The following is a 25,549-nucleotide window of genomic DNA, read 5'->3' as shown; positions in this document are numbered from 1 at the left end:
GACTAGTCTCTACAAGGCCCATTCCAGACCTTTAGAACCTTTAGTTGACCTTTAGACTGCGCAAGCTAAACTCGTCTAGAACCAGGTCTATCCTTATTTCTCTCTTCTAAAAGGTACCAGAAACATTCAAAATTATTCCCTCTTATTTTTTATTATTATCTGGCGACATATGAGGCTGGTACGGTATCTGCCCATTATCACCACGCAGGATACATACATCATGTGTACTATAGCCCATGTACGTTATTAATTGTATGAATAATACCATATTACCATACCGTATGTGGATATTCATCTTCTTACTGTATCCGTTGTATTGTGGTACTTTACATCCATTGATCCTAACATCCTCGTACACCGACGCACAACAACAAAGCAAAAGACCAAGAGAGAATAAAAACGACGAGGAATAGAAGAGCCACCGCCAGACAAATCGGAAACAAGCTCAACAGCCAATGTAGAGCCTCCAACTGCAACATGTGGGTGGGAAGCCCAGACCATTCCGTGTTCCAAGTTCCCTCTACGTTCCCTCATAATTCCCATTTCTCTCTATTTCCTCCATACAGCTTTTTTTTTTTTTTTTTTCTTACCAGGGTACCACAGGAACTAGAGCTACGAAGCCCCGCAAATGAAACATCCACTGGTAATCTGTATGAGGTACACGAACGAATTCGCGAACATGCTTGGTGCTTCCCACTTCCACGATAGCTCAATAGCTGGATGCGTGGTGGTTAGTTGGAACTCACCCCGGAAATGAGGAGCCAACTGGAAATCTTGCTCTTGCGGTCTTGTTCATGCCGTACACGTAGCTTGTTCCTTTATTTTTCTTTTCTTTTCTCTCGCTAACCTACTTCCATGTACCTACATATATTACATACATGTATGATGTAGCTAGGTAGGCAAGGTTCCCTTCCGGTGTGTATCTAATGTAAATGCTTGCAGGTATACGTATTCTATATGTATAGTACGGTAATATATCATGTACATATATGTACGTGCTATAGATATGTAGCCGCTTGTTCCATGACCTATTTGTACGTACGACTTTTATTTTCTCTTTCCCTTCCCTCCCCCTTCTCCATATATCGGAAGCGGGAGAGCCATGTTCGTGGGATTTGCTGTCGCTCACTCCGTTGTCCGCTGTCAGCACCCCCCCAGCAAGCAAGCCATCCGCGCCAACTAAGCCTGCTTTTTTGCCCACCTTACGACACCGGGAAGTGGTCCCCATCCCATTTTGCCATCCCGTCACCGCCGGACCCTTGTCAGTTTTCCGTTGATCAATGTCTATTCGAGTTTAGTTTCTACATCAATTCTGAAAAATTTAGGGAAACGGAACAATATAACATGTCCACAATAGCATCATCGTCATCCATTAAAACCCACCTTACTTACTCACTTACCTACATACACATACACCTACATACATAATGTACATACTCACATACCACATACCACTTTTGTTTCCACACTTTCCCACGCTTCCCACTTCCACGTTGGAACTACTGCTCGACCTCAATTAACTGACTTACTCGATCAGCGCAGCTAATTTGTTTGCCCGTTCCCATTAGTGTCCCCACGGACGGCCAAGCTGCATGCATTACTCAGCTCCAGCTCTTTCAATCCCAAACCAAGAAAAAAAAAAAAGTGAATGAAAAAAAAAGGGGGTGCCACTTACGACTCTCTTACTGTAGCACGCACCATTATCACGGTAAGTCCTCCACCTCCGACGTTCCGAGCGGTCACGATGGTCACGATGCCATATCCTCGCCCAATTGGTGGACGTGGGGGTTTTTTTTGGTCATTTTTCCCTTGCCCTACCCCAACCTCCTACTCCTCCTACCTAATAAAATAGAAAATAGGGAATTTCGTTTCGTCTTACACAAACACTAAATCTAATCTCACGATAGCTTCCCCTCCCCCCATCAAAATCATGAACCGTTCGTTTATTTCCCCATTGTTTTAAATAGATTAGGGTTTTGGATCATTAGCCGATTTATATTTCTTCATTGATCTCTGCCCGTCAAAATCGAACGAACGATACGTAATACTAAAGCTAAGCGAGTTCCATTCGTATTACATTATCTTTGCTAAAGGTATACTTGGAATTGGAATTCCGTCCTTCGTTCTCGTAGCTCCATTTCGCGTTCCTCCTAGCCAACTTGCGCATATTTGCAATTGTATATTTTCCTCCCCCATGCAAAAGTAGCTCAGGTGGACAATTCGTATCACACTCTTAAAACATGTGTGCAATTGAAAAGAAAAATAAATCCCGCGACAAGCAAAAAGTATCAACCCCGCCAGCAACGCGTGATTTCTTCCAAGACTCTGCATACATGATACGTACGTATACGTTTTCCTTAATTATCCTAGGGTAGACAAAAGGGAAGGGGAAAATCATTCGCCCTGTTGTGTTGGTGGTATCGTGGGCCTGGGGGGCAAAATCTAGCTGCATGATATGTGCTTACCCCCAGTCACACCAGAAATGGGTATCAACTCCAAAATTAGACTGTATCTTTGAGGCTCCCGAGCCTCTTTGCCATTGCCGGGACTCCCGCAGCTCCGGTAAACAAAAAAACTACAAAATAAATCCAGCTCATGACGATAATGGCCAATAAAACATAATAATTATTTAACTTCATGACTCTTTTTCACCAATACTCTACGTTGCCTCTTTCCAGGATTGGATGTTTGCTACTCATCCAGTCCGAACATCCGGCGCAACGCCCCGAACTTCTTTTTCTTCCTATGACCTAGTCCGTCCATAGTCACGTTGTCTCGCGTGTCTTCATATGCAATTGCTGGAATACCCAGGCTCGTGCTTCGCCTACTGCTGAAATCCGGCCGTTGAACAGCTCCGCCCATAGCAGTTTGACTGATCAGATTGCCGGCTGAATTGGATCGCTTCATGTGTTCTATATCACCAGGTTCGCTTAGGGGCCAACTGTCATTTCTTTTCACAGAATTCCGCTTTTGAAGTTTGGGGCTGGATGGTTCACTCGATCGGATATCCCTCAACTGCTCATTACTCCGTTCTAACCTGGTGTCGCGTCTAGCTGCGCTTTCTGTGAGCTCTGATCGTTGAATTTTACCCGACGAGTCGGTCCTCTTGTTGCGTTTTAAGATGCCCATCAGAGAAGTTCGCCTCTGTTTAGTTGGGCTGGTGGGTATCGACACAGTCGTGTTAAAACCACCTCTACCGGATCGAGAGCGCGTTAATGTAGCGGTTCCAAGGGCTTCTGAATTCGAACGTGATATCCCTGCACGACTCGTAGAAGCTCGATTCTGGGGGCTCTGCAGGGGGCTAGGCATATTATCGTCGCTGTCAGGCAGCTCTGGTGATTCCTCATCTACTTCCGGTACAGGGGTAGACTTCCTAAACCCGCCAGCGCCTGCAGTGGAGGGGCGAAGAGTACCTTTCGCGAGCGGACCCGAACGCGATGAAGAACTAGGACGAGCAACGTCTTCATCACTCGAGTCATCAAAGCGACTACGAAAACCAGAAATTCCGCCTTCATCTTCGTCACTTGAGCCGTCACCAAAACGACTGGATCTCTTGGATCGCTTCGTAGTTGGTGCTTTATTCGATCGGCCAAACGACGGGAAATGAAGGGACGGAAGAATCCGATCTTGGCTGGAAATGCTACTGGATCTTAATGTGTGACGCATATTGGGTACTGGAGCCCCATCTCCTGTGCTATGTCGGAATGAAGAACCAGTTGGAGAAAGCGACCGTAAACTGAAGCGCCCGGAGCCTTTGGTAACTTCCTGGGGTCCACCGGCGGATTGTGGGCGCATTGAATGGCGAAAGTTGAAACCTCCATTGCGTGTAGCACGAGTGCGTTTGAAGCTACTATCGCTGGCATCAGAGCCGCGACGTTGTAAAGTGGGTTTCTCACTAGGTAAGGAACCTCCCGCTGCTTTAGACAACTTTTGGCTAGGAACGGTAGTATTTTGCTGGTGATTCGACTTCGATAAGACTGGCGTTGGCTTTTCGCGTTGCGCAGATCGGCGTGCGGAAGATTGAACTGCCTGCCCTGCACTAGTTTGGGGTCTCATTGTTTTTCGCATGCCATCGGATAACTGTCCAGGTTTGTCCGCGCGTAAAGATGTTCGCATTCGTGACGATGTTGACGGTTGGTGAGCGTGTTCTTGGGTGGATTTTGGCAGAGGTTGAACCACTGGAGCTCGCTCTAAATTGACTGCTGAGGTAGGTTCGGGCACTGGCTTCGGGGCTGGTTTGGAGGGTTGTGGCTGGACTTTATCCGTCTCCTTCTTTTGTGAAGCCTTCTTCCTGCTACTATTTCTCCGAACAGGGTGCACAACCTCTTCCTCATCGCCTTCAGCGCCGGCATCCTCCAGAGCTTCTCGTTCAAGTTGCTGCCGTTTCTCAGCTGTCAAACTTCGCCAAAATGCCTTCGCCTGCTCCCAGTCGTCTTTGTCGTCTACTGCCTTTGGAGGCTCAATAATAACGTCAAGCCGTTTATTGGCTTGAGGTTCAGGTGTTGTATCGGCTTCTTTTTGTGCGTCTCCGGGTAACTCCGCCAATTTGGGAGGCGGGGTCCGGTCAATTGGCTTCTCAACAACGGCGTTCAACGATAGGAACCCGTCTCCTTCAGCATCAGAAATTTCTTCATAAGCATCACTGTATATACTGGCAGAGTCGTCTGTAGCTTTATCATCCACTTCTTCTAGCGGTGCCGTTGTTGCGAGTGTAGTTTGAGGTAATGTTTCAGGTTGAACAGGATGAATCGCTGCTTTGGGTTCAAAGATGGGAGGGGTGGAAGAAGTACCGACGGGGGCATCGCCCTCCGTTCTAGATGAAGTTTGACTATTACGGGTTGTATCTGATCCGTCCTCTGGAAACCCACCTGGAACTTCGAAATAGTTAATTTTCGACGAGCTTGCAGTCGCATCGACTGCATTCGTCTTTTCCGGAAGCCTTGGGCTGGGTTGTATGACAGTGATATCTGGAACCTCCTGTGGGAGATTAATCATACTTGGCTCTTCCGCTTCCGAGTCATTCTGCTTAGTTCCTTCTAGAATGGCCGAGTTGCTTTGTGAGTTGTCCTGTGTCTCTGGCTGGGTGATCTGCGTGTTGGGGAATTCTTCAGTATCACTTCCGCCCCCAACACTATTAAGGAGGTCGTCATCGGAATCGGAGCTCCTGAGACTATCTGAGATATATCCACTTCCTTCGACAGATGTCACAACTGGCGGCAACGGTTCCCTAAATCTTGAGATATTTGGTGCATTCCGTGATGTCTGTGCTTGAGCAAATATAGAACCTATGCCACGGTCGCTCGATGCTCCTAGAGGTTGCTCATCGGGTGTTTCGTTCTCACTATATACGCTGGGACTAGAAGGGTGGAGTTCTGGAGATGATGGAGCGACTGGCGAATGAGATGGTTCCTGAGGTCGTACGAGAGGTCGTTCTTCGGGTTCCCTTATTTTCTTCTCCCTAATACTGCCAAAGCTCGGAAGTGCCGGTCGAGGTTTCATAATTTCATCATCATCAAGAGTAAACTCCCTTCTTTTGCTTCTCCCAATATTACTATACCAGGGTCGCTTGGCTTGCTGCGGACTCAGTGGGACAGGTGAGTCTATATCTCCAGGAGATGCGGATTCTCCTACTACGGTGGCCATAGTTCGGTCATCGAAACTAACGCGGACCGACTTCTTACGAGGAGCCGCAGTTTCTTCTTGCTGATGCGGCGAAGCACCACGAGATCCCGAGATATCCGAACTCTTATCTGATGGTGATACTTCTCCACGTGTTGGGCTGGTGCGTTTAAGGGCTGACTTAATGGGTGATGCGGATCTCGGCAATGGAGTATGTCGAACCCCTAGCTTATCTGAAGGGGTTACCGAAAAATGTGCTTGGCGAGCTGGGCTGTTCGAAGCCGATCGGTGTGAACGGATCCCTTCCTTGACAAGCTCGGCAACTGGTTTATTTTCTGCGAAGGATGCTCTTTTATCTGTTGTGGTTTCGATAGGGGATACAGCAAATCCTTGATTTTCGTCATGAACAGGATACTGTGTACTCGTCTCGCCGCCATCCTGGCCCAAATGTCTGGGATCTTCGGGTTGCTCGTAAACAGACTGTCTCGTCGGCACAGCGTCGAGGGCGTCTAGCACTTTCTGGGACGGCCGGTCCGCCGTATCTTCCTGGGGGATCCTCTCGGGTTCTTCTATAAAAGCTGACTTCTTTTCTGATGCGCGACTAGCGGGGGGTTTTGTGTTTGGTTCGTTGGAAGTACTCTGAGGCTTCGATGAAACCCCAGATGATTTCTGGTTCTCTTTCAGCTGTAACGATTGACCCCCTTCGGATTCTTGAGGCCGTCCCGATTTCGCCGACGTTGTGATAATAGCCTTGACGGAAGGTTCCTCCAATATGCGTAACTCCTCCGCCGTGGGTGTTGTTTCGACAACTGGTTGTTCTCGTTTTGGTAGAGTGCGCTCACCCGCACCAGCATCAACTGCAGTACCTTTGACCCTGGCGACAGTTCCTTTGGCCAAATGACTGCCCTCCCTCTGCAGGCCACCATACTTTTTCTTTTTTGGCTGCTTCTCTGCTGCTTGGTTCACGTAGAACCCAACATTATCCACTGTTACCTTTGGTATCATCCTTCTAGAATTTGGGTCGTATACCATTGGTTGCTCGGATTTTCCACTCGCCATTGATGAAATAGAAGCACGATTCGATGTCGGTGGTGAGGCAGGCTTTCGAGGAGGTGGGCTGGCAAATTGTGGTGCCTGGCCGGAAGTAGGGGATGCGGGTGGCGACTGGGCCCTGTAAGCAGTTGGATAAGAGAAATTCACCGACGAGCTTCTACTATCTGGTCTCTGGGGTGTCGTAGTGATGTTTTGAGATTTCAATGGTTGAAGTTTACTCGATTTCATCGGCGCATCAGATGTCCTGACGTTACGAGGATCACCTGACGGTTCGGTATACCACGATGAATGCCCAGATTTAATCTTCTGAGATGCAGTTCGAAAAGTCTGCATTCCTACCCCAGCCGAAGTATGACTCGCGGATTTTTTATGACCGGCCGGTATTTGAGGTACAGGTGGGTGTTGTTCTGTCGCTTGTATCGAAGAATTTCGGCGAGGCGAAGGGCTCCGAAAAGTACGTTCCGTCATGCTACCCGAGCTCCCCTTCCTTTGAAGTTGCGCGGTTGGACGCGATCCAGTCGCGGACTTGGCAGAACTACCAGCCGAGGATACCGAAGCGCTTCGACGTAACGTTCGTTTCGTCTGAACCTCGCCTACATTTGTAGGTGTATGCGGACGAGCCCGCAGTGCTGCGGCGGCAGCAGCTGACGAGAGCGATCTGTTGGGCTTCTGATTCGAGGCAGACATAAAGGCGGTTGCAGCGGCCGATGCAGCATTGGGGTTTGCGGTGGCAGAATTCAAAGGCTGTGAGAATTTTGGGTTACTTATTAGCACTTTGACATATACATTAGGGCAGAAACAAAAAGCATGATGGCATGAGCTAAACTGGGATCGTCGTCATTATGAGAGAATAGTCGGTCCAACCCGATGGAAACAGGCCCTCCCATGCCAGCCAACCACGATACAGCCTGAAAGACATTGACACTAGCGCCAACGATGTACAAAGAAGCACGACTCGCGTACTCATATCATTGCGATACGGTAGTCCAAGACAATGGAATGCGACGAGTCGAGATAAGCGAGAAACAGCTTCAGGAGAGGATCTGCTTACAGGGTTAGGAGGACGATGCCTTCGCGCGCCGCCAAACATCTTGACAAGGCGATTCGCAGGCTCAAGGCCTGGTCAGTATTGACTATAATGAAGACTGCATGGAATATAAATTTAATGTATTGTACAACATAAGTGTGATAGGTGTTTGTAGTCGCGACTGTGAAGGTGTATAACGAATCTTTGTAGGGAAAGACGCGGCAAAAATTAGGCGAAACTCGAAATGAAATGAGATTTTTTTCCCGGCACGATGAGCATAAAAAAAGACTTTGGAGCTCAGGAACGGGAATCCTGGGAAAGTCAAGGTATGATGATGACACCCGAATAAAATGACTAAGCCACATACTTATGCAATTTCCAGGTAGCCACTACCATGTACCCACTTTCATCCATGAATCTAACCTTATTCACCCATTTTTAGTGGCCTGCATTAGTTATAGTGGAGCTATTTCCTGACTTAGCAATGTTAAAGTCCCTCTCTCGTGGGGTTGCCGCTATATTCTCCACTCTGCTGCTTCTAATGGACATTGTGCATATTTCATATCTACAAGATCACCACAGGCACTGGAAAAGCCTTGTACATATGCGCTGTAAGATGTGCGCGGCGCATCTGGACAACTGATCTCATGGCTTGATTTGGGGCCATTGAGAGCTTGAATTGGTACTGACTTGCCACGGACTTGATACCCAATGAACTACTATAATCAGGTCATGTCTTTTAATACGTGGACACGTCTCTAATTGTTGGCCAATCTATATGCGACGAAATAAGCTTAGGTTACCTCCCTTTTCCAATCGCCAACTTAATCTTTGAATAGAGTTAAAAAGGGAAGGAAAAGGAATTAGACACATACATTGATTTAGATGATATGCGATCAACTTTAATTATAAGTGCGTATGAATGCGCCTACCTAGGTACATGAGATAAATCCCACCATCAAAGGTTCAAATCTCTGTTGGGTATAAAATGCATAATGCTATAACTGGACCCTCTGTGACGTCATTTGACTAGACAACGCGGATCTACGTACGTACCTACGTCGAATATGTGCCTCACCTACGTACTAGGAAATACGTATGCTTCCTCACATATTTAAAGATCTGTATTATAATTGATAGGTATCGCTCTAATCCTCAGCTGTCAAATGGCTGGGCTGATTCTGACATAAGTGAAGGATATACATGTGTGGGTACCCACGTATTAAGGCACCTATCATAAAAGTGACGTAGAGAATAGGAGTTTGTAGTAGTTTTATAAGTTGGTTTTGGGGCTGGGGTTATTTCGTGGCTGCTGTAGAGTTAGTTACTTTCGCGCATGAACACAACCAGGGCTCATTAAGGATGATGCACTACTGGGAATCAAATGGGTTGTGTAGGGTACAATAGCACGTGGTGGAAGAGAAAGTCTACATATGTAGTTTTGTTCAATCGATGAACTCTATGATCTATCTTCTCTATAGGCTTCAAGCAACTTCAAGAGTGCTCAAGGAAGTACCGATCATACTGGTACCCGGGATGTAGCTGACTTGGGTCTCTGACTACATGAATTGATGTCCATTTTAAGCAGTGCACGCAAACTTCCAACTTCATTAGCGACCGTCCAAACGACCAGATTTCTCTTCCCACTCAGTATTAATAGAAGTGAGCTGGGTAGGACGAATAAGCCGGAATGTTGTAAGACTAGTAGATTAGATCTTGATCTGCTAAACGATCTGTGCGCATAGGTTGGAAGACTCATGAAGGCGAGAACGGATCCTGATAACCTAGGCCGGGTTGGTGGACATATTGGGTTTTCGAGATTACCGACGGACTCAATGCGAACGAATGATTCCGGAAATGCAAAAGGACGAGAGAGGCGATACTGGTATGCGATACCAAGACTCCATGATGTAGGGTGATTCGAATAGGTCGTATGATAGGCCAGGCATCGATCAATTACCGACAAAATTTTCTTTGATACGAGTGGTATCCCCTCCGGCGCCTGTTGTACCTCTGCGTGCACGTGCGGGTGCAGGCCCTACACTGGGTAGCTCGACCTCTGGACCATGATCTTGATAGTGATCTTCAGACTCGTATCCGTTCTCTTCATCTTCCTCATGAACTTGGCGTTGGTGTAGCGCCTGGTCCTCATCATGATCATGCGAGTGAGGCGGGGGCGCGGGAGCTTGTTGTCCAGCTGAGGATGCGCCGTGACGATCATTATTAGAATTATTCTTTGCTGACGTCTTGCCAGCCTTCTTACCCTTGCGCGACTTCATCTTTGCCTTCTCTAGTAATCTGCGTCGCTCAGCTTCTTCTCGACGTCGGCGACGGTCCTTGATCTCGTATTGTCGGATCAATGCTTCGGGAGCACGCCCGAAGATTCGCTCATACTCACAGAACTCGCAAATCCAAATATCATCCGGTGCTGGCGGATGGTGGAAATTCTGATATTCGGTTTCTCGGCGACGCTGCTTGGCTGCTTGTATGAGCGAGTTGCCCCGACGTTTCGATTTCTTCGGCGGCGCGTTCGGTTGGGCTGTGCTCCTTCCCACTTCGTTGTCCGTCGTATTAGTTCCTTGTTGCATACTTCCAGACACAACTGCGGTTGGCGCCGTACCGTTTTGAGTTAAAGGACCTCTAGCACCAACACTGTTATACTGGGTTCTGTAGTCCGCAGAAAGGGGAGATCGGCTCATATGATTCGAGGGCCCCATGCTAGAGGGCGCTGGATCGGAGCCAGGCCAAGAGACGGGATTCTGTGAATCGAATGTGAAGGTAAACTGTGCTGACGTTGGACTAGATTTTGTTGAGGTTTCTTGATGCAGGAGACTAATATTTTCTTGGCCTGCTGGCACCTGGAGCTTCTCGGCACTAGCGATTGCGCTGGAGATAATACCAGAATTCTCTCCTAAAATGCGGCAAAACAAAGATTAGCAACTTAATCTTCTAAATAGCCCGTTATTGTGCGGGCACTACTCGTCAAAGATATATAAGACTACTGTGGAATTGGGGAAAAAAGTAGAATAAAGTCAAACGATAGAGTGGAGGGAGGGTTAAAAATGTGTAGTTTAACTTACCGGCAGGCGGCGATGGATAAGGTACACCACCTGGCCTAAGTTTGTTATTAGAGGTCCGACTTCCCCAGTTGCTATTTGGATCAGAAAGTGCTCTTAATGGGCTCCTGCCGTTGCGCACTCGGCCGTACCTGCCTCTACCCGGACCGGATATACCCTGTCCACCTGCCGCGGCACCACCAGCTTGATAATACGGAGTAGATGTTACCCCTGACGAATCTAATGACCCCTCCTCACCTGCCGCTGTCGGTGATGATACTCCTAGCGCTCCGAGATCATTCAGCACGTGCGTCCCGTTCAATATCGTTTCTCCAGCAGTCGGAATTTTCCTTTTCTTCTTATTGTTGCTATTTTCAAAGGAATCATATCCGTCCGCGGAGGAAGCAGTTGACGGGGGTGGTTGCGGGTTTGGTTGCCGGGGTTGATTTTGTCGTTGAGGAGGCCGGGTTGCGGTTGCTGATGAATCATGTAGAGGTCGCGAGAGAAACGCTCTGCGAGTTTGTCCAATAGACGGTTGTCCATCGTGCTCTACACCCAAGCCATTCCTGCGTTGACTTGCTTCTTGACCTAGTTCAGCTGCGTTCTCGCGGTGCGCTACGTTTGGCGGATCCACTCCCAATGACGCTAATTCCTCTTTTGAATTATACGGGTAAACGAACAGAGGGGCAGTCGTTTGAGGTGCGGGCGGGTATTGTATGCTGTCGGCAACATCTGGAGATAATCGTTCGCGTAGTCGGCGTTTCGGGAGGGGTCGAATGGGACGGTCAGGGAACAACGGTGATGAAGAATCGGGAGACATGTTCTCTGAGTAACCTGCTCGGCGGAAAAATCGCGAGAGTGTTAGCCAAATTGTGGCAAGTGAAGGTAAGGAACGGAAACACATAGAAACAAATGAAAGAAGCAACAAATGTAGGGTCCGGCGGCGTTTGTAAATAAAGGTTCAGGTAACCCTAGAGACGGAATCTCGTTTTCATTCGTTGCCCCAATGGTAATGCGAAAAGAAATAATAGGAAGTGGAAGCTAGAATGATCGGAATTAGAAACCCCAGACCAACCTACTCCTCATCCAGTGGACAAGCACATTGGTTTGGCAAATAAATCCTAATCCCTCCTATTCTAGCAAGTGTGGTGTTGTTTTACACCAGGGAAACGACATACCCATCACATCCCGCAATCACAATCGTAGCACTGACAGCCAGCTGCCTTCTCTCAGAAGATAAATCTCGTTCGTCTCGTCTACGTTGGAACGAATGTATGTATTCTTGTATTTGCGCAGTGAGCTATCGTATGGATAATCGAAATGGGCTCGAATACAACGGAGACACGGATTCGCGGGTTGAGCTCGTCGAAGCAGTCTTCTCCCTTTCTACAGACTTTGTGGCCACATTAATACAGTCCTCCTAAGTATAGATTTGTAGATGATCCTATTGGAACTATTGCTTAAACCCGAACCCGGAGAGAAGGACCACTAAGTCCCTCGCGAGCAAAACACCACTCGAATGAGGACGGAAGACGTGGTGAGTGTGGTCTGAACCTACGGAGACAGATATGCTAGACCCCCTTGAAGCAGGTGGCTGAGGCTTGCGGGCTTGGATGACCAATGCAACCCGCGACAGTCCGAGAGGTTACGTATTCAAGATGGGCTTTTCTCCCACCGGAAGCTTGGAAATAATGCTATACGAGAACGAGTGTATGATGCAAAGTAAAGAAGAAAATCCCGATGGCGGGGAAGATAGTATGCAAAGACGTTCCAGAAACAGAGGCGCGAATATGCAATAAATAGTTTGATTTTTGGTGTTGTTGTTCGTGGGTTTGGTGACTTGAAGATGTAGGTAGTAGAAGAATCGGATGGGTTGTTCCCTAATAAGTTCTCGGCAACGTTGAGTAAAGTGGCAGGTACTTACAAGGGACGATCAGTTGTGCTGGCGATATGTAATTGACTGAGTGATGGAAAGCCCACTGTGTCACAAGAAAGGGTACAGCAATGTACTGTACCGAAATACCAGGGCATACCAGGGCACACCAGGGCCAATCAACCCTGAATTTCCCCCTTTAGTAATCTAAATAGGGTACAGAGGTACCATAGATACTTACGTAGAAGAACCCACAGGGACATGCCACAAGCAGCTTCTCCAACAAGATTGGTTGAGGTTGTGGGTTCCTGTAGTACTAATGTACATATATATGTACCGTACCCCTCCAATATGCATACCAGACACTGTATTATTCTTTCTTATTCAGTATTTTGTGCAGATTTACAACAATCCCACCTGTATTTGCCCTGCCCCATACATGTATTCCATTCCGCATCTCCCCATTTCCTTCCTTGATTCCTAATCCAATTATTCCTTCCACAGCTTGTGCACTTCATACAATTTCCAATTTCCCTACGAATAGTTTTCTTTCCTTAATAACTATGGCACTAATAAGTTTGTATTGGATTGACACCTATTACAACTCCTATATATACCAAGATAATATGTTATATCCTAACTGATACTATTTTGAACATTGTTGCACATGTGTGGCCGATACCGATGCCTACTTCGTCATCTCTATATCGTTACCTAACCCTTTCAGGTTATCCCTGTTCCTTAGATGAATTAGATAATCAGGCAAAATACAGTGCGAATAGTATAAAAACGATGACGGTGCCCCGCGTTCGTTCTGCCACCTGCTCTGGGTTAAAAACAAGTGATAAAAATGGATAGGACGGACCGATGGAACCCCCGACAGAAAGCCCGGATCAATTGGATCCTAGCTTGCAAGAATTTAACCCCCAAAAAAGAAAAAAAAGAGCTAAAAGAAAAAAAAAAGAGCAACTGGTAGCTGCCGGGGTCCCTTGCTAAATTGAGTTTGGACCGGTCGCTGGTCGCGCGAGTCTCTTGCCCGCGCCGAGCGAGGCCCCAGCTAAAGGAACAATACCTAAATACATTTTACCTATACCTACCACTACCAGACCTACCTACAATGTTGCTCTTCTCTCCAAAAAGTGACCCTCTTGTTCGCCTTCACCAACACACACATTCTCTTCCCCCTCTATTATTTCTACCTCGGGAAGCTACTGAATCCTTTACGATTATCGAATTCAGTCATGATAGTCTACACGGTGCACTTGCAAGGTTCTTATCCTCTATCCTATGACTTCGCGTAGCAAGAATTCCTTCGAATAGCTCGCTTCCGGTCGCCCTAGAGCATCTCTTCATCTTCACGCCTTGTTCCAACCACCTCCGCTCTTCATATTCTTTGTCGCGACCAATCACCTATAACCTACCTTGCTCTTCGATCAAGTCCAAGAGATTTCCTCCCAATTTCCTTCCGTATCCTCACTGTCGCCAACTTAACTCTTTCCCTCGTATTCAAAACCCCTCTTCGATCCTATTCCAACAAGTCGCCTACACTCCAAGTGATGGCCGGCATCTCCCCCACGAGACGCTCTTCTCGCGCGCGAACTACCCAATCACAATCACATAATACCTCCAGTGCTTCCAGCGCATCTGGCCGTGCCGAGCGAAGCACAAGAGCGTTTACCAAGACCGGCTCGCCCCAAAAATCCACCGGCAGCGGCTCTCTGTCTTCAGAACCGCCCGAGGACTCGATTATAGCGAACGACGATCCAATACTCCGCCGACGCAGCACGCGCGGGAAAGAAGACGAGCGCGAAAAGCATAATAAAATAGAATTACTCGATATGGTACCTACTGGCGACGAAGTCCAGGAAGAGGACGAAGCCGTCCGGTGCATTTGTGGTCATGACGAGTACCCAGGGCCACCACCGTTCGATGATGATTCGAAGCACAGCATAAAAGAAGCAATTGATCATGACCGCATCTTCCCCTTCGAGATTACAGACGAACTGGCTGGTTTTTTCGTACAATGCGAGCTTTGCAATACATGGCAGCACGGTGCCTGTGTCGGCTTCGCCGAAGAGTCGAATCTAGACGACATCCAATATTTTTGCGAAAAATGCCGAAAAGACCTACATAGAATACACACTGCCAGCAATGGGTAAGTCTCATCATCTAAGCCCTAGGAACATGTTGAGGCCGGTCGCATTGGACGGCCCCTTCAGCTGCGGCGGAGTGCTGACGGTCGCGCCATTGCCGATCCTGCCTCTCCAACTGTTCTCTTCCCTCTTCGGCACCCAACTTTCCCTCCCCAACTCGATTGCAATTCTACTATTAAGTATCATGTTATTAATACTATGACGGCCAGACAAAAATTCTCGATTTTCCTCCCCATCCACCGGCCCTCGCGGGCTGCCTCGCGGGCTACTTCCTTAGTTAAGGATGGTGCGCAATCTCCCAAAGGCACTTCTACCAAAAGCTCACGCTCCGCAGCCGCCGCGCATACGTCGAAACGACGTTCTACCATGAACAGCCGCGATGCTGCTTATGACGAAGAGGAGCAACTGCGTCGGGCAATTGAAGCCAGCAAGGAAGATGCGATTCCCGAGGTTGCGGAGCCTCCTTTGAGACGTCCCAAGCGAGGCAGAGATGACAGTGAAGAGTATGTTCCCAATAAAATCCACCATAAAACCTCTGCAACTTTGACTCATTAGCCCTTAGGAAAGTCGAAGGTATCAAGCGACAACGAACAAATTCCAAATCTCCTTCACCTAAAACCGAACGACTTCAATCAGCGCCCCCAGAGGAGTCCGAGGACGAATCAGCCATTCGAAACGGTTCCTCAAAAAAATCTCGGAACGCAGCGCGGAACCAACGCGAAAAGGCCGAAAGAGACGAGCGTCGTGAAGAACAAGAACGAAAGAGGGCTGAAGCTGCTAATAAACGGAAAGGTCGCGCTGAGCGTCGACGAGCCGACGGTATTGTTTCAAAACTATCATGGCAAAAGTCACAATAAGCTAACACAAGTACAGATTCCGATCCATCGGAAGAAATGCCTTTGGCGGTTCGTGCAGCAGCAAATAGGACAACAGAATCAGCGCAGCCACCTGATCCCCCTCTATCGTCACAGCCTGCTCCGGACACACCTCCAGCAGTTCCACCTCCAACCAATTCACATAAGAAAAAGGCGACCAACCAGAAGAAGAAAGGCCGAAACCAGTATACGAAGGACCGTGATAATCGTGACCATGACGAATCACCTGCGAGGTCCGTCTCCCGAGACATTTCAAGAAACGACGAAAACGGTACTTCGCATACGAAGTCTACAGGTCATGAAACCACCGGCAAGCAAAGCAAGTCGAAAGGTGGGATGAACTCGAGGATTACGATGACAGACATGAAGAGACGCGCCAATAATATATTGGAATACATCACTAGAACACAGGTCGAATTAGCGAACGAACCATTATCGGATCCCGAAACGGGATCCCAACGGAATGGTGCCGGAAACAACTCAGCCAACACAATACCTTCAATAAAAGTAAACGGCGACAGCAACAAGAAAGCCGACAACAACAGCTCTATATCAAATGGCCTCACGAGCAACGGCACCAAGAACATTGTCCTACCCCTCAAAGAATTCAAAGAAATGTCTTGTATCGAAATGATGGACGCACTGACTCGAGATTTGGTAAAGTGGCAGCAAGAATTCACGCCTTCTTAACGCATGTAATTCTTATCACTTTTATCCAAGGGTCTGTCTTGTCTAGTTACTTGGCGTTTCTATGGTTGGCTTGCTGCCGGTACATACAATGGACGGGTCTATATCCGCATTACTTGGCGTTTTACGTATTTATCTTGTACAGATGGGAGAATCAGGAGTTTTTTTCTTTTTTTCTTTTATTATCTCCTTTTTCTATTCCAAGGACAAAAATTACCCTGGGGTCTGGAGTCTAGGGTTTCATGTGTTTTCTTTTTTTTTTTACTTAGAAATGGCTGTGCTAACAAAAACAAAAAAGTCGAATGGGTTGCAACATGTGGGCGAGTTTCATCGATTTTTCACGGGACATGAATGGCGGGGAGGTCTCAGGGGAGATCGCTGGCTGGCTATTCATGGAGTGAGTATGGATCTTTTTGTTATTTACAGATGCGCTATTGTATCTACAATATACCCCAATAGCTATATCGCATGGCGCTGCGTCGCCGTAGATATAAAATACAATATGTACAATTCCAATGATATATCGCTATACGGATAGTATAGGTGTGTGCTTCTATGTGTCTTTGACACTGAGCATAGGGCAGTCTATGCTTGGACGGCTTGACTGCGCTTCTGTATCTGTAAGCTCTATGTTCTCTTCGGAACACTCAAGCTGCTTCTGCTGCCTGTCTCTTCGCAGCATGTCTGGCTTTCCTAGCCTCTTTCTCCTTTTTGCGAGCCTGATTCATACTCAAGGGCTGCTCCTCAGCGCCCGCCAACTTCTTCTCGGCCAAAGCGCGCAAGTTCTCCTCACTAACATCATCTAGACCAAATTGCCCTAGGAAACCCTTCCGCCACTGCCAAATAATCCAATCAGCAGCCACTTCACGGTTCGGCTCACCAAATTTCAACAGTTTGCCCGTGCGTCTGGCGACGCCATCTAGGAACACGAGTACATCGTTCGTTGGCGGACTGTATTCGCTATATAACTCGGGATCTCGTAGATTCAATTGGAAGAGGAGATAATCGGCTATGATCTCCGTGGGAACGACACCAGTTTTCACACACCCGACAAGCGAGAGTTTGAGCATAGCCTCGACGTTAGACACATACGGGACGAATACTCCAGGTGTATCGATGACATATACCCCCTGCTCAATACCCGCCGCCTCATCGGCCGGAATCACACGTACAGGTGCACTCATCTTGCGCGTGATGCCAGGTTGCGAACCCACGCGCGCTGCACCCGGGAGTTGCATACCGTTCCGCCGCAGTGCGTTCAAAAGTGTAGATTTGCCCACATTCGGCATACCCACGATAAGCGCGCGCAATCCCGTTAGAGAATCTGCCGCGATCGCGCGCTCGCGGATTGTGGATATGAGTTTTTGTATCGATTTCGGTTTTTGGTTGTCGGTGAATACTACTCGTGTCCATCCTGGTCCTCCTTCGCTTTCGCCGAGCTTGCTGCTGTGCGCGGAGTGGTAGTTTGTGAAGAGCTGGTGTTGCTTTTCGAGCCACCGGCTTGAGGTGATGGGCGCGCAGAGACTGGATTTCGTGTATACGATTATGCGGTCACGCCCGGCGAGGGCGGCTTCGAGGAGGGGGTTTGTTGATGTTATGGGTACGCGGCTGTCGCGGCATTCGAGGACTAGGCTGGTGTTTTGGAGGTCCTTGCGTATGGATGATAGGGTGCCGGCGTGGTGACCTAGGAAGTAGGAGCGAGTGATCTGGGAAGATACCTCGAAGGTGGCTCGCGGGACGAAGCCGCTGCTACCAGCTACAGCGGTCTTGAGGGGCGCAGCCATCGTTATCTGCTGTTGACGGCGAATCGTGATGTAGAATACCCTTTCGAGTGATTATCATCGTAAATCCATACCCATTATCGTGGAATTGGGGGGGGTTGAAGTTGGATTGCGCTCCATTGAGCTCACTGTCGATAGTATTGAGGAGGGAAGAATAACTCAGCCTTACTGAGAAAATTCAATCAGCCTTGGTTTGAGTGGGGCACGAAGCTCAAGCGTCAGGGACTGGAGGGGCGATGACGTAAATTAACCCCCCTGGCACCTGGGGTATTGTGGGGACGATATCGGACCCGCCAAAATTGTGGCGTCACCCAGTGCGGCTGAAATAATGGCCCGCTTCATCTCCACGATGCGGCATTTCTTCCCCATTTATTCCACTTAAACTTCCCATATCGATGTCTACCCCCAAACGCCAACCCGCTATACATTCATAATAGGGTGAATTTTCCGTCCAAGGATCCATTCGTTGACGATCGCCCCATACTCTATATCGAATTCAGAGTCCCGTCTAAGTCTTTTAAGTTTTATAGGCAACGGGAAAGCGTGCTTTGCCAACTCCTTAAGATCGAATCGCCGATGACTCTCGTCCAGCCAAATCATTTAATTATGCGCGATACCGACTTTACAGATGTGGTTTCAAAATCTAGACAGATATCAGTCCAATTAGATAGCCCGGCCCGGCGCCTTTCAAGAGGAAAGTTGAGAAGGTTACGACGCATGGAATTTTTGATCTTTTTGTCACGGTAAATCAGTTTTAGCGGTATAGTCCCCGTCATCGCTCCATTTGTTGCGGCTTATATCATCTCGAGGGAAGCAGCGTTTTATCATTCTTGTTGAAAAGCACAGTGCGACCTCGCTAAAATCGGTCGGAGGCAGCTTCGGGTCAAAGAACTAAGTTACACCGTGAGTTTCTAAGAAGGCCCAGCTTTGCTATCCTCGAAAGATCCACAGTCATGACGCCCCTTCCAACTTTCAACATGTAAAAACGTCAGTCCCCTGTAAACCAATATTTCTATATACACCCGTCCAACCCATCGCCGGTTCGACTGGACTGGTCTCATTCAACACTTAAATCAAAAGGCCATACTCGAAGCCGTGGTCGCTCAAAAGCCTCGGTGGAACAAGCTGAGTGTCCTTACATCAACTCATCGTGAAGGACGGAATAGATGTAGCCCCTGCTGGCCCCTCACCTATTACCTTCCTGAACAAGGAAAGAGAAACCCTAGTACTAGCTATAGCTGATGGATATCTTAGAAGTGGGAATCTAAGTAAGTGAAATTTCACGTTTGAGGGCGCAAGCCATATTTTATCGTTCCCCTTATTACCCGGGCACATAAAGGCGCGTAGGAATGGTCTATATGGACATTATGATTAGCTCAAGCCAAAATAAAGTCACAGGCGGTTCGTTCCCTAAAGTGAAGAGCCTCTTAGGGGACCATAGTTACGGCGATTAGGTCGACGCTAGTGTTTGTGCTAGAGTCACAACGTAAAGTTGGGAGCTTCACAAACAAGAAAGCTATGCCTTTGCTTTACGGCGGAGTAGTATTTGTAGATAGAATAGACAAGGCACCGTTTGGCCGCCCGTAAGTAGTCCCCATGCGCATCTTAAAGAGATGTTGCGCATTTCCCGCCGTTTATCAATAAGTCACTTTCACAATCAAAGATAGTTACCACTAGGACTCGCCGTGTTACTTGCGTAGGCCATCGTGAGGTAGGTGCCATCTGCCACGAGACTAACTCCGCCGTTACATAAAGAGAGCGCCGGTAACTGTCATGAGTGCCCTCGTGAGTATACACAACTAGTCCTTTAATCCTAATAGTTTCTTTACACTCATAATTTATTCCTAGGCACTTTTCTATGGCGTGGAAATAAGTAACCATTTAAAATCTAAACAAGCTCATAAGTTGAGCAGGTACCTGCCTAAGTTGCTAGAGTAGTTGAGACGTCGTACTCTGACGTGGCGCATCATATGTCGAGGATATGCGGCAAGTTCCAGACGGCGAAAAGGGGAACACGCATATAGGTTTCACGCCGTAAAGACATTATTGATTCGTGCTAGTTCCTCGACGATGATAATCCTGTCGATATTCGTAGCATTTCCAAGAAAATTTTGTTATCGCTAATATACCTAGGTATACGTAGATATCTTGATAGGTCTTTGTCATAATACCAATTACAAGGTAGTAGTAGATTCAATGTTGTGGGACGAGTTCATGAATAGCCACATGGATAAGGAAGCCCAAAAATACATACATCAGCAGTTACCTCATGACGAAAGCCTCGTTTTCTTTTATTTCTTAGGTCAAAACCCTCCCCTAGAGCGATAGGGGGTGGCACCCATGCCTTCCATATATTGTAATATAACTCTTTCCAAGGCTAGATTACTGACGAGTTGTGGGTGGCTCACGCATGTCTCACGCATGGCTCACGTCAGGCTCATCTCTTTGGGTGTCCACTCAGGTAAAGGAAGGTACACCTTACCACGTAGAGCGAGGGGTCGCCAGCAAACTTGACGAACACTAGGCGAGCACTCCACACTCTGCTATTGATACTGCCTACATAGAACACCCCCGCCAAAAGCTAGTTGTCTCGCATGTGACTGCCTCCCTATGTTATGAACCGCCCTGTGCTCTCGTTTCATGTGTTGCCAGGTTGCTGTCGCTTTTGTCCAGTCTCGTGAAGAAATAGACATCGTTGTTACTGCCCTAACTGCCTAAGTATCTGTCTCGGCACAGACCAGATAAATGCGGCACCTTCTATTGTAATTTACTCCTATGCCCCGTATGCGCGAAGGGCGTTGCCTGTTTTGTTCGTGAGTACATACCTAGTCACATAAACTTGTTGTGCTCCCCCCCCGAACTTCTTCTCCCACACAACCAACCCTACACAAAACAAATTTTTTCAGCTCTCGACACCTTGAGCGCTGACAACTTGGTCATTCAAACCAAAACATTGGCTTTGTGCATCTTCGTCTTCACTACTTTCATCCTAGAAATTTATTTTCTTCATCAACCACTCTTCTCGACTTCAAGATATTTTCTGCTCCACCAACCAAGCACTTCAAGATGGCTATGACACTTGAGGACGGAGGAAAGAAGTAAGTAAAAATCCCCCAAGGATTAAATGCCTCGCACTGACAAAATATTCTCATCACATAGGCTCCTCGAGAGCGGCTATCTCGCTGATGTTACTGTTGAGTGTGGCAACCGTGTCTGGAAGCTCCACAAGGTTGTTCTCGTCACTCGCTCGGAGTGGTTCAAGGCTGCCCTCTCTGGCGACACCCAGGTAAATCCCTTGCTTATCCATTGATAAATAAAAGCAATACTAATTATTACTACCCATCAACAGGAGGCCAAGGACAACAAGATCGTCATCCGCGGCCAAGACCCTGAGCACGTCGACTGGATCATCATTTGGATCTACACCCATCGTAAGTCAATCCCAATAAACAACAATCCCTTTTAATCGTGACTAATAATTCCCCATAGGCCTCGAGGCTCCCGTCCTCAGCAACCGCGAGACCATGCACCAAGCATGCCTCCAGCTCTACCTCACCGCGGACGTCTTCGCTCTCGCCGGCCTCCAGAAGTCCCTCAAGACACGCATCAAGCACCAAATGCTTCTCGAGCTCTCGATGACCATGGACAAGTTCGTCCCGGGCAAGTACTACGCCCACGCCGCCGACGAGACCAAGGCCGCGTACATCGGTTTCTTCCGCGGAGTCCACGAAGCCTTCCTTGAGGACATCGACTGGGCCAAGCGTCAGTACGTCAAGTTCGTCGCTGCGACTAACTACGGCCTCTTCTGCAACAACACTTTCCGCGATTGCTGCAAGGAGATTCCTGAGTACTTCGACAGCTTGGTTGACGGTTTTGTTATCACCGCCACCAACCCCCACTGGAACGCCTTCGTTCCCCTGGATAACTCTCACGATGCTCTTCTCGAGCTCTTCAACGCTGTTAACGGCGTTCAGAACCATCGCTTGATGCGTGAGGATTAAGTTCCCCTACCATGGCTCATCATCTAAGGCGTTCAGCTTGACAATTCGGCCTAGTGGATGAATACCTCTTGAGTGACGGAGGGTGGAATCTGGCTCGCGGGCTGCTTTTGCGAGTGGTAGTTACCTAATAGGTTCGGGAGGACAGAGGCAGCCAGGCTTGCGAAGCTAAGGCATCCACATTTGCGTTTATGATTGTTTAATAATTAGCACAAAAAAGCATCTCCGGCTTCCACGCTGATAGTTGCACGCAATAGAGGAAATTATGATCTAATAATGATGCACAACAATAGTGACACTAACAAATGTTCTATCCGTGTAACACTCGCTAGGGCGAGACCTGTAAACGCCGCTAACGCCGATGTCCCAGAGAATATACAAATAGGTCACCCATCACTTGATATCAAACAACGCTGGAACTTTAAGGGAGGGGATTCAACGAAAAGGGAAATCCTCACCACCCAACTAAGAGGTCGCCTTGTTAACACCCCCCTTGACAGTGTCGACCAGACCATTTACCTTATCCTTCACCCAATCCCACGTATCCTGCCACCATGACGAGCCGCCGCTCTCATTCTTGTCCTCACCATCTTCATTATTAGGAGGTGGCGGGCTTTCCTCCGTTGGCTCGTCAACAACAGGATCTACACCAACCGTTGAGGAAGGCTCGGCGGCCTCGGAGTTCGTTCCCACTGGAAGAATAGACATAGCTTGTGTCGCCGTGCCTTCCTTGGACGCCGTTTCAGTTGGCTCGGGCTCACTCGGCACGGGATCTGCTGGCTCTTCGAAGACCGTGTCAGAGTCATGTTGACCGATGATCTTGAGAGGTAGATGTAACGTTCCGTTGTTTGGCATGGCCTTCATACCAACAGAATCGCAGAGGATATTGTAGACGTTGATATTTTCTATGGAAAGTTAGTGTGCCATCAGGAACATGAAGGGTGGAAATACGTACGGAATACCTCCACCTTGCTGTGAGGTTGGTGGGGGAAAGCGGGGCCACGAGCTACGAAAATAGCTCTCATCAAGGGATGTTCATGATCATACCCGTGGAGTCCTCGTGGATGATAGACAAGATTCTTGGCCTTGCCTTCTTTGATATCGAATTCTTCCCGTTTAACGATCGCCCAGCCAGTCTTTGGAACGATCCATAGCGGCGCAATGCGCTTGTTGTTGCTAAAATGATATCGCTCAGGCATATCCTTGTCCGTTAGATACACATCGAAGTTCGGGTTTCTCTTTCCCTTTTCGGCGGCCTGCTCGTACAAGAGTTGTAGATCATCGGGATTCTTTGGCCGAATGCCAACTAGTGGCCAGCCATCGAGGTGTTCAACCTTGTCGATATCTACTAGGTCTTCAATTTGAATCATTCGGCTGACATCTGTAGTAGCCATACCATGGTCGGAAACGATAATGACGTTGACAATATTGGTAAGATTCCTTTCTTCTAAACCATGGAAGATCTGGTCGAGCATCTTATCAACCTCACTGATCGTCGAGCGGATCTCAGTACTGTTGGGACCATAGGTGTGCCCATCGGAGTCGACGTTAGGGACATAAGCTGCTATGACTTGCGGCCTCGTATCTTTCGGGTCTGCATCCGGATTCTCTAGTCCAGGCTTATCGAGGAACTCAAGAATTCGGTCAACCTTCTTGGTTAACTTCTCCTTTCCATTGTATTTATCTAGAAAGCTGGGGTCCTTTCCCATGACATGTGCTTCACTTCCTGGCCACATGTGGACGGCTGTTCGGACGCCTTGTTCTTCGGCAGTGATCCAAAACGGTTCGCCACCCCACCATTTTGGGTCGAGACTCCTATTAGGATCGGTGTAATAGAACTCAGCCTCCAAGTCCGGATCCCAAAATGTGTTCCCTACTACACCGTGGCTTTCCGGGTATAGACCAGTCGCAAGCGTGTAGTGATTGGGGAACGTCACGGATGGGAACGACGGGGTCATGTAGAGCGGCGAGACACCTTCTTTGATGAAAGCACTCAGCCTCGGTGTGAGGCCTCGGTTAAGAAAGTCCGCTCGGAACCCATCAAGACTGATAATGAGCGTAGTGGGTAAGAATAGAGCAGTACCATTGCTGACCAGCTGAGGAGGACCCGCCTGTTTGCGCGAGGACAGCTTCCAGATAAGAAGACCAACGAAGGCAAGGCCAACGATGATAGTAGCATGTATAAGTAACCATTTCTTCCATTTTCGCTTCTTTGCCGTCTTCGCATCGGATACTTCTATTAATCGCTTACGATCGAGTTCGTCACTATCGTCTCGGTCGCTACTGTCGCCAGTAGAACTTCCATCCTTCATTCCACCTCGTTCCATTTCATACATCAGTTCTCCATCCTCACCATCGCGAGCTTCCTTCAGCAAGCGATCCTTCTTTTCTTTACGTCGCATTCGTCTATTCCTTCGTTTCTCATCACTTAGATCTTCAACTGAACTCCCAGCATCATCTATCGCGCTCGACGATTTCGCGAGGTTATAGCCTCTTAGCATACGTATAGGATTTGGCAGTGCAAGATTGCTCCCTCGTCTCTGAAGGTTACTACCTCTTCTTTCGCGCTCTTGTCGTGCCCTCGAATCAATTATTAGTTGGTCCAACTCTTCCTCTTCCATTAACACCATGCGATCGCGCGCGCGTAACTCTCTACTATTCCGCGCGGCAGCTATCAACTCGTCATCTTCGCTATCGGTGTCTTGATCGCTTCGACTATGAAGGGATATGGCATCGTCGTCGTAACGGACGGGGGACAGGAGGGAACCGTCCCTCTCGACGTTGGTATTTAATGGTAAGAGAGGCATTTCGGTCGGCGACTCGTGCGTGTAGAGATATGTAGAGACGCGTTCATTGCTAGAAATGCTTTAGATGTTGATAAGCACTCATCAGTCGTAAGATGGATTATTGGAATCAAGGGTTAAGTTTCTGAGTGTTAAGCTTAGCAATTCAATTCCAGATCGTACCGGCGCTACAGGAAGATCAAGCCACTATCGCTTTAGTACGGCCACTATAATCAACCAATCACAGTGTGTGGGGGTATCAAAGTAGCCACAAATACTGTATCATCTGGCTCCTGCATGCGACCCTGTTCCCTGACCATGTGGCTGCACTTCTATTTTTGACTCGTTCGTCTCTTCCTCCACAACTCCGTCCGCTCCATTAATTAAGACACTTCCCCATGGAGTTAGTTAGTACTGTAGTCATACCACAGTGGACTAGAATGACTCTACCAAATTCTATGCTAAGGTGCATAAACGGTAACAACTATACAAGCTAGACGTGTATATAATAGTAAACGTTAGATGATCAAACTAACGGGTAGTACCTCATTTAAGAAGACAGGAAACTGTGAAATAGTAATCATCGTGCCAAATAAATTCCGTTAGTGATTTACCAAATTGGGCGATAACTATATGAGTCCATG

General features: G+C 48.0%; 7 protein-coding genes across 7 annotated transcripts; 3 read left to right on the top strand and 4 right to left on the bottom strand.

Annotated features, from left to right (window-relative positions):
• The first annotated feature begins 750 nt into the window (after window positions 1–750).
• Window positions 751–1,982, top strand: F4822DRAFT_116363 (uncharacterized protein). Its single transcript, XM_051452545.1, has 2 exons — window positions 751–1,034; window positions 1,569–1,982. The coding sequence occupies exons 1-2, from the start codon at window positions 958–960 to the stop codon at window positions 1,888–1,890; spliced, it is 399 nt and encodes a 132-aa protein (XP_051317906.1). The 5' UTR covers window positions 751–957; the 3' UTR covers window positions 1,891–1,982.
• Window positions 1,983–2,511: 529 nt separating this feature from the next.
• F4822DRAFT_116329 (uncharacterized protein) lies at window positions 2,512–8,000 on the bottom strand. Its single transcript, XM_051452544.1, has 2 exons — window positions 7,724–8,000; window positions 2,512–7,416 (listed from the first exon to the last, which is right to left on the bottom strand). The coding sequence occupies exons 1-2, from the start codon at window positions 7,760–7,762 to the stop codon at window positions 2,692–2,694; spliced, it is 4,764 nt and encodes a 1,587-aa protein (XP_051317905.1). The 5' UTR covers window positions 7,763–8,000; the 3' UTR covers window positions 2,512–2,691.
• Window positions 8,001–9,651: 1,651 nt separating this feature from the next.
• F4822DRAFT_425346 (uncharacterized protein) lies at window positions 9,652–11,575 on the bottom strand (the record flags this gene model as incomplete). The annotated part of the gene is made up of 2 exons (XM_051460317.1): window positions 9,652–10,610; window positions 10,780–11,575. The coding sequence occupies 2 exons, from the start codon at window positions 11,573–11,575 to the stop codon at window positions 9,652–9,654; spliced, it is 1,755 nt and encodes a 584-aa protein (XP_051317904.1).
• A 2,154-nt stretch (window positions 11,576–13,729) lies between these two features.
• F4822DRAFT_116267 (uncharacterized protein) lies at window positions 13,730–16,668 on the top strand. Its single transcript, XM_051452543.1, has 4 exons — window positions 13,730–14,783; window positions 14,991–15,284; window positions 15,344–15,600; window positions 15,655–16,668. Exons 1-4 carry the CDS (start codon window positions 14,185–14,187, stop codon window positions 16,344–16,346), a joined length of 1,842 nt encoding a protein of 613 aa, XP_051317903.1. The 5' UTR covers window positions 13,730–14,184; the 3' UTR covers window positions 16,347–16,668.
• On the bottom strand, window positions 16,669–18,374 carry F4822DRAFT_116259 (P-loop containing nucleoside triphosphate hydrolase protein). The gene has a single exon (XM_051452542.1). It carries the CDS (start codon window positions 18,125–18,127, stop codon window positions 16,991–16,993), a length of 1,137 nt encoding a protein of 378 aa, XP_051317902.1. The 5' UTR covers window positions 18,128–18,374; the 3' UTR covers window positions 16,669–16,990.
• A 2,816-nt stretch (window positions 18,375–21,190) lies between these two features.
• F4822DRAFT_425343 (BTB/POZ protein) lies at window positions 21,191–22,125 on the top strand (the record flags this gene model as incomplete). Its single annotated transcript, XM_051460316.1, has 4 exons — window positions 21,191–21,222; window positions 21,284–21,410; window positions 21,474–21,555; window positions 21,614–22,125. 4 exons carry the CDS (start codon window positions 21,191–21,193, stop codon window positions 22,123–22,125), a joined length of 753 nt encoding a protein of 250 aa, XP_051317901.1.
• Window positions 22,126–22,348: 223 nt separating this feature from the next.
• F4822DRAFT_389670 (ectonucleotide pyrophosphatase/phosphodiesterase family member 3) lies at window positions 22,349–25,056 on the bottom strand. Its single transcript, XM_051456996.1, has 2 exons — window positions 23,078–25,056; window positions 22,349–23,027 (listed from the first exon to the last, which is right to left on the bottom strand). The coding sequence occupies exons 1-2, from the start codon at window positions 24,927–24,929 to the stop codon at window positions 22,588–22,590; spliced, it is 2,292 nt and encodes a 763-aa protein (XP_051317900.1). The 5' UTR covers window positions 24,930–25,056; the 3' UTR covers window positions 22,349–22,587.
• Window positions 25,057–25,549: the final 493 nt, after the last annotated feature.

The sequence above is a fragment of the Hypoxylon trugodes genome, assembly GCF_022578975.1.
Source record: "Hypoxylon trugodes strain CBS 135444 unplaced genomic scaffold F4822scaffold_2, whole genome shotgun sequence".
Lineage (NCBI taxonomy): Eukaryota > Fungi > Ascomycota > Sordariomycetes > Xylariales > Hypoxylaceae > Hypoxylon > Hypoxylon trugodes.
This window is presented reverse-complemented; position numbering and strand designations above follow the sequence as displayed.

Coding starts and splice junctions, on each gene's coding strand:
- F4822DRAFT_116363 (XM_051452545.1), top strand. CDS start 958: ATGTATAGTACGGTAATATATCATGTACATATATGTACGTGCTATAGA. Junction 1,035..1,568: donor GCTTGTTCCATGACCTATTT/GTACGTACGACT, acceptor CGTTCCCATTAG/TGTCCCCACGGACGGCCAAG.
- F4822DRAFT_389670 (XM_051456996.1), bottom strand. CDS start 24,929: ATGCCTCTCTTACCATTAAATACCAACGTCGAGAGGGACGGTTCCCTC. Junction 23,028..23,077: donor CAGCAAGGTGGAGGTATTCC/GTACGTATTTCC, acceptor AACTTTCCATAG/AAAATATCAACGTCTACAAT.
- F4822DRAFT_116267 (XM_051452543.1), top strand. CDS start 14,185: ATGGCCGGCATCTCCCCCACGAGACGCTCTTCTCGCGCGCGAACTACC. Junction 14,784..14,990: donor ATACACACTGCCAGCAATGG/GTAAGTCTCATC, acceptor TATGACGGCCAG/ACAAAAATTCTCGATTTTCC. Junction 15,285..15,343: donor GGCAGAGATGACAGTGAAGA/GTATGTTCCCAA, acceptor ATTAGCCCTTAG/GAAAGTCGAAGGTATCAAGC.
- F4822DRAFT_116329 (XM_051452544.1), bottom strand. CDS start 7,762: ATGTTTGGCGGCGCGCGAAGGCATCGTCCTCCTAACCCT. Junction 7,417..7,723: donor GGCATCGTCCTCCTAACCCT/GTAAGCAGATCC, acceptor AAATTCTCACAG/CCTTTGAATTCTGCCACCGC.
- F4822DRAFT_116259 (XM_051452542.1), bottom strand. CDS start 18,127: ATGGCTGCGCCCCTCAAGACCGCTGTAGCTGGTAGCAGCGGCTTCGTC.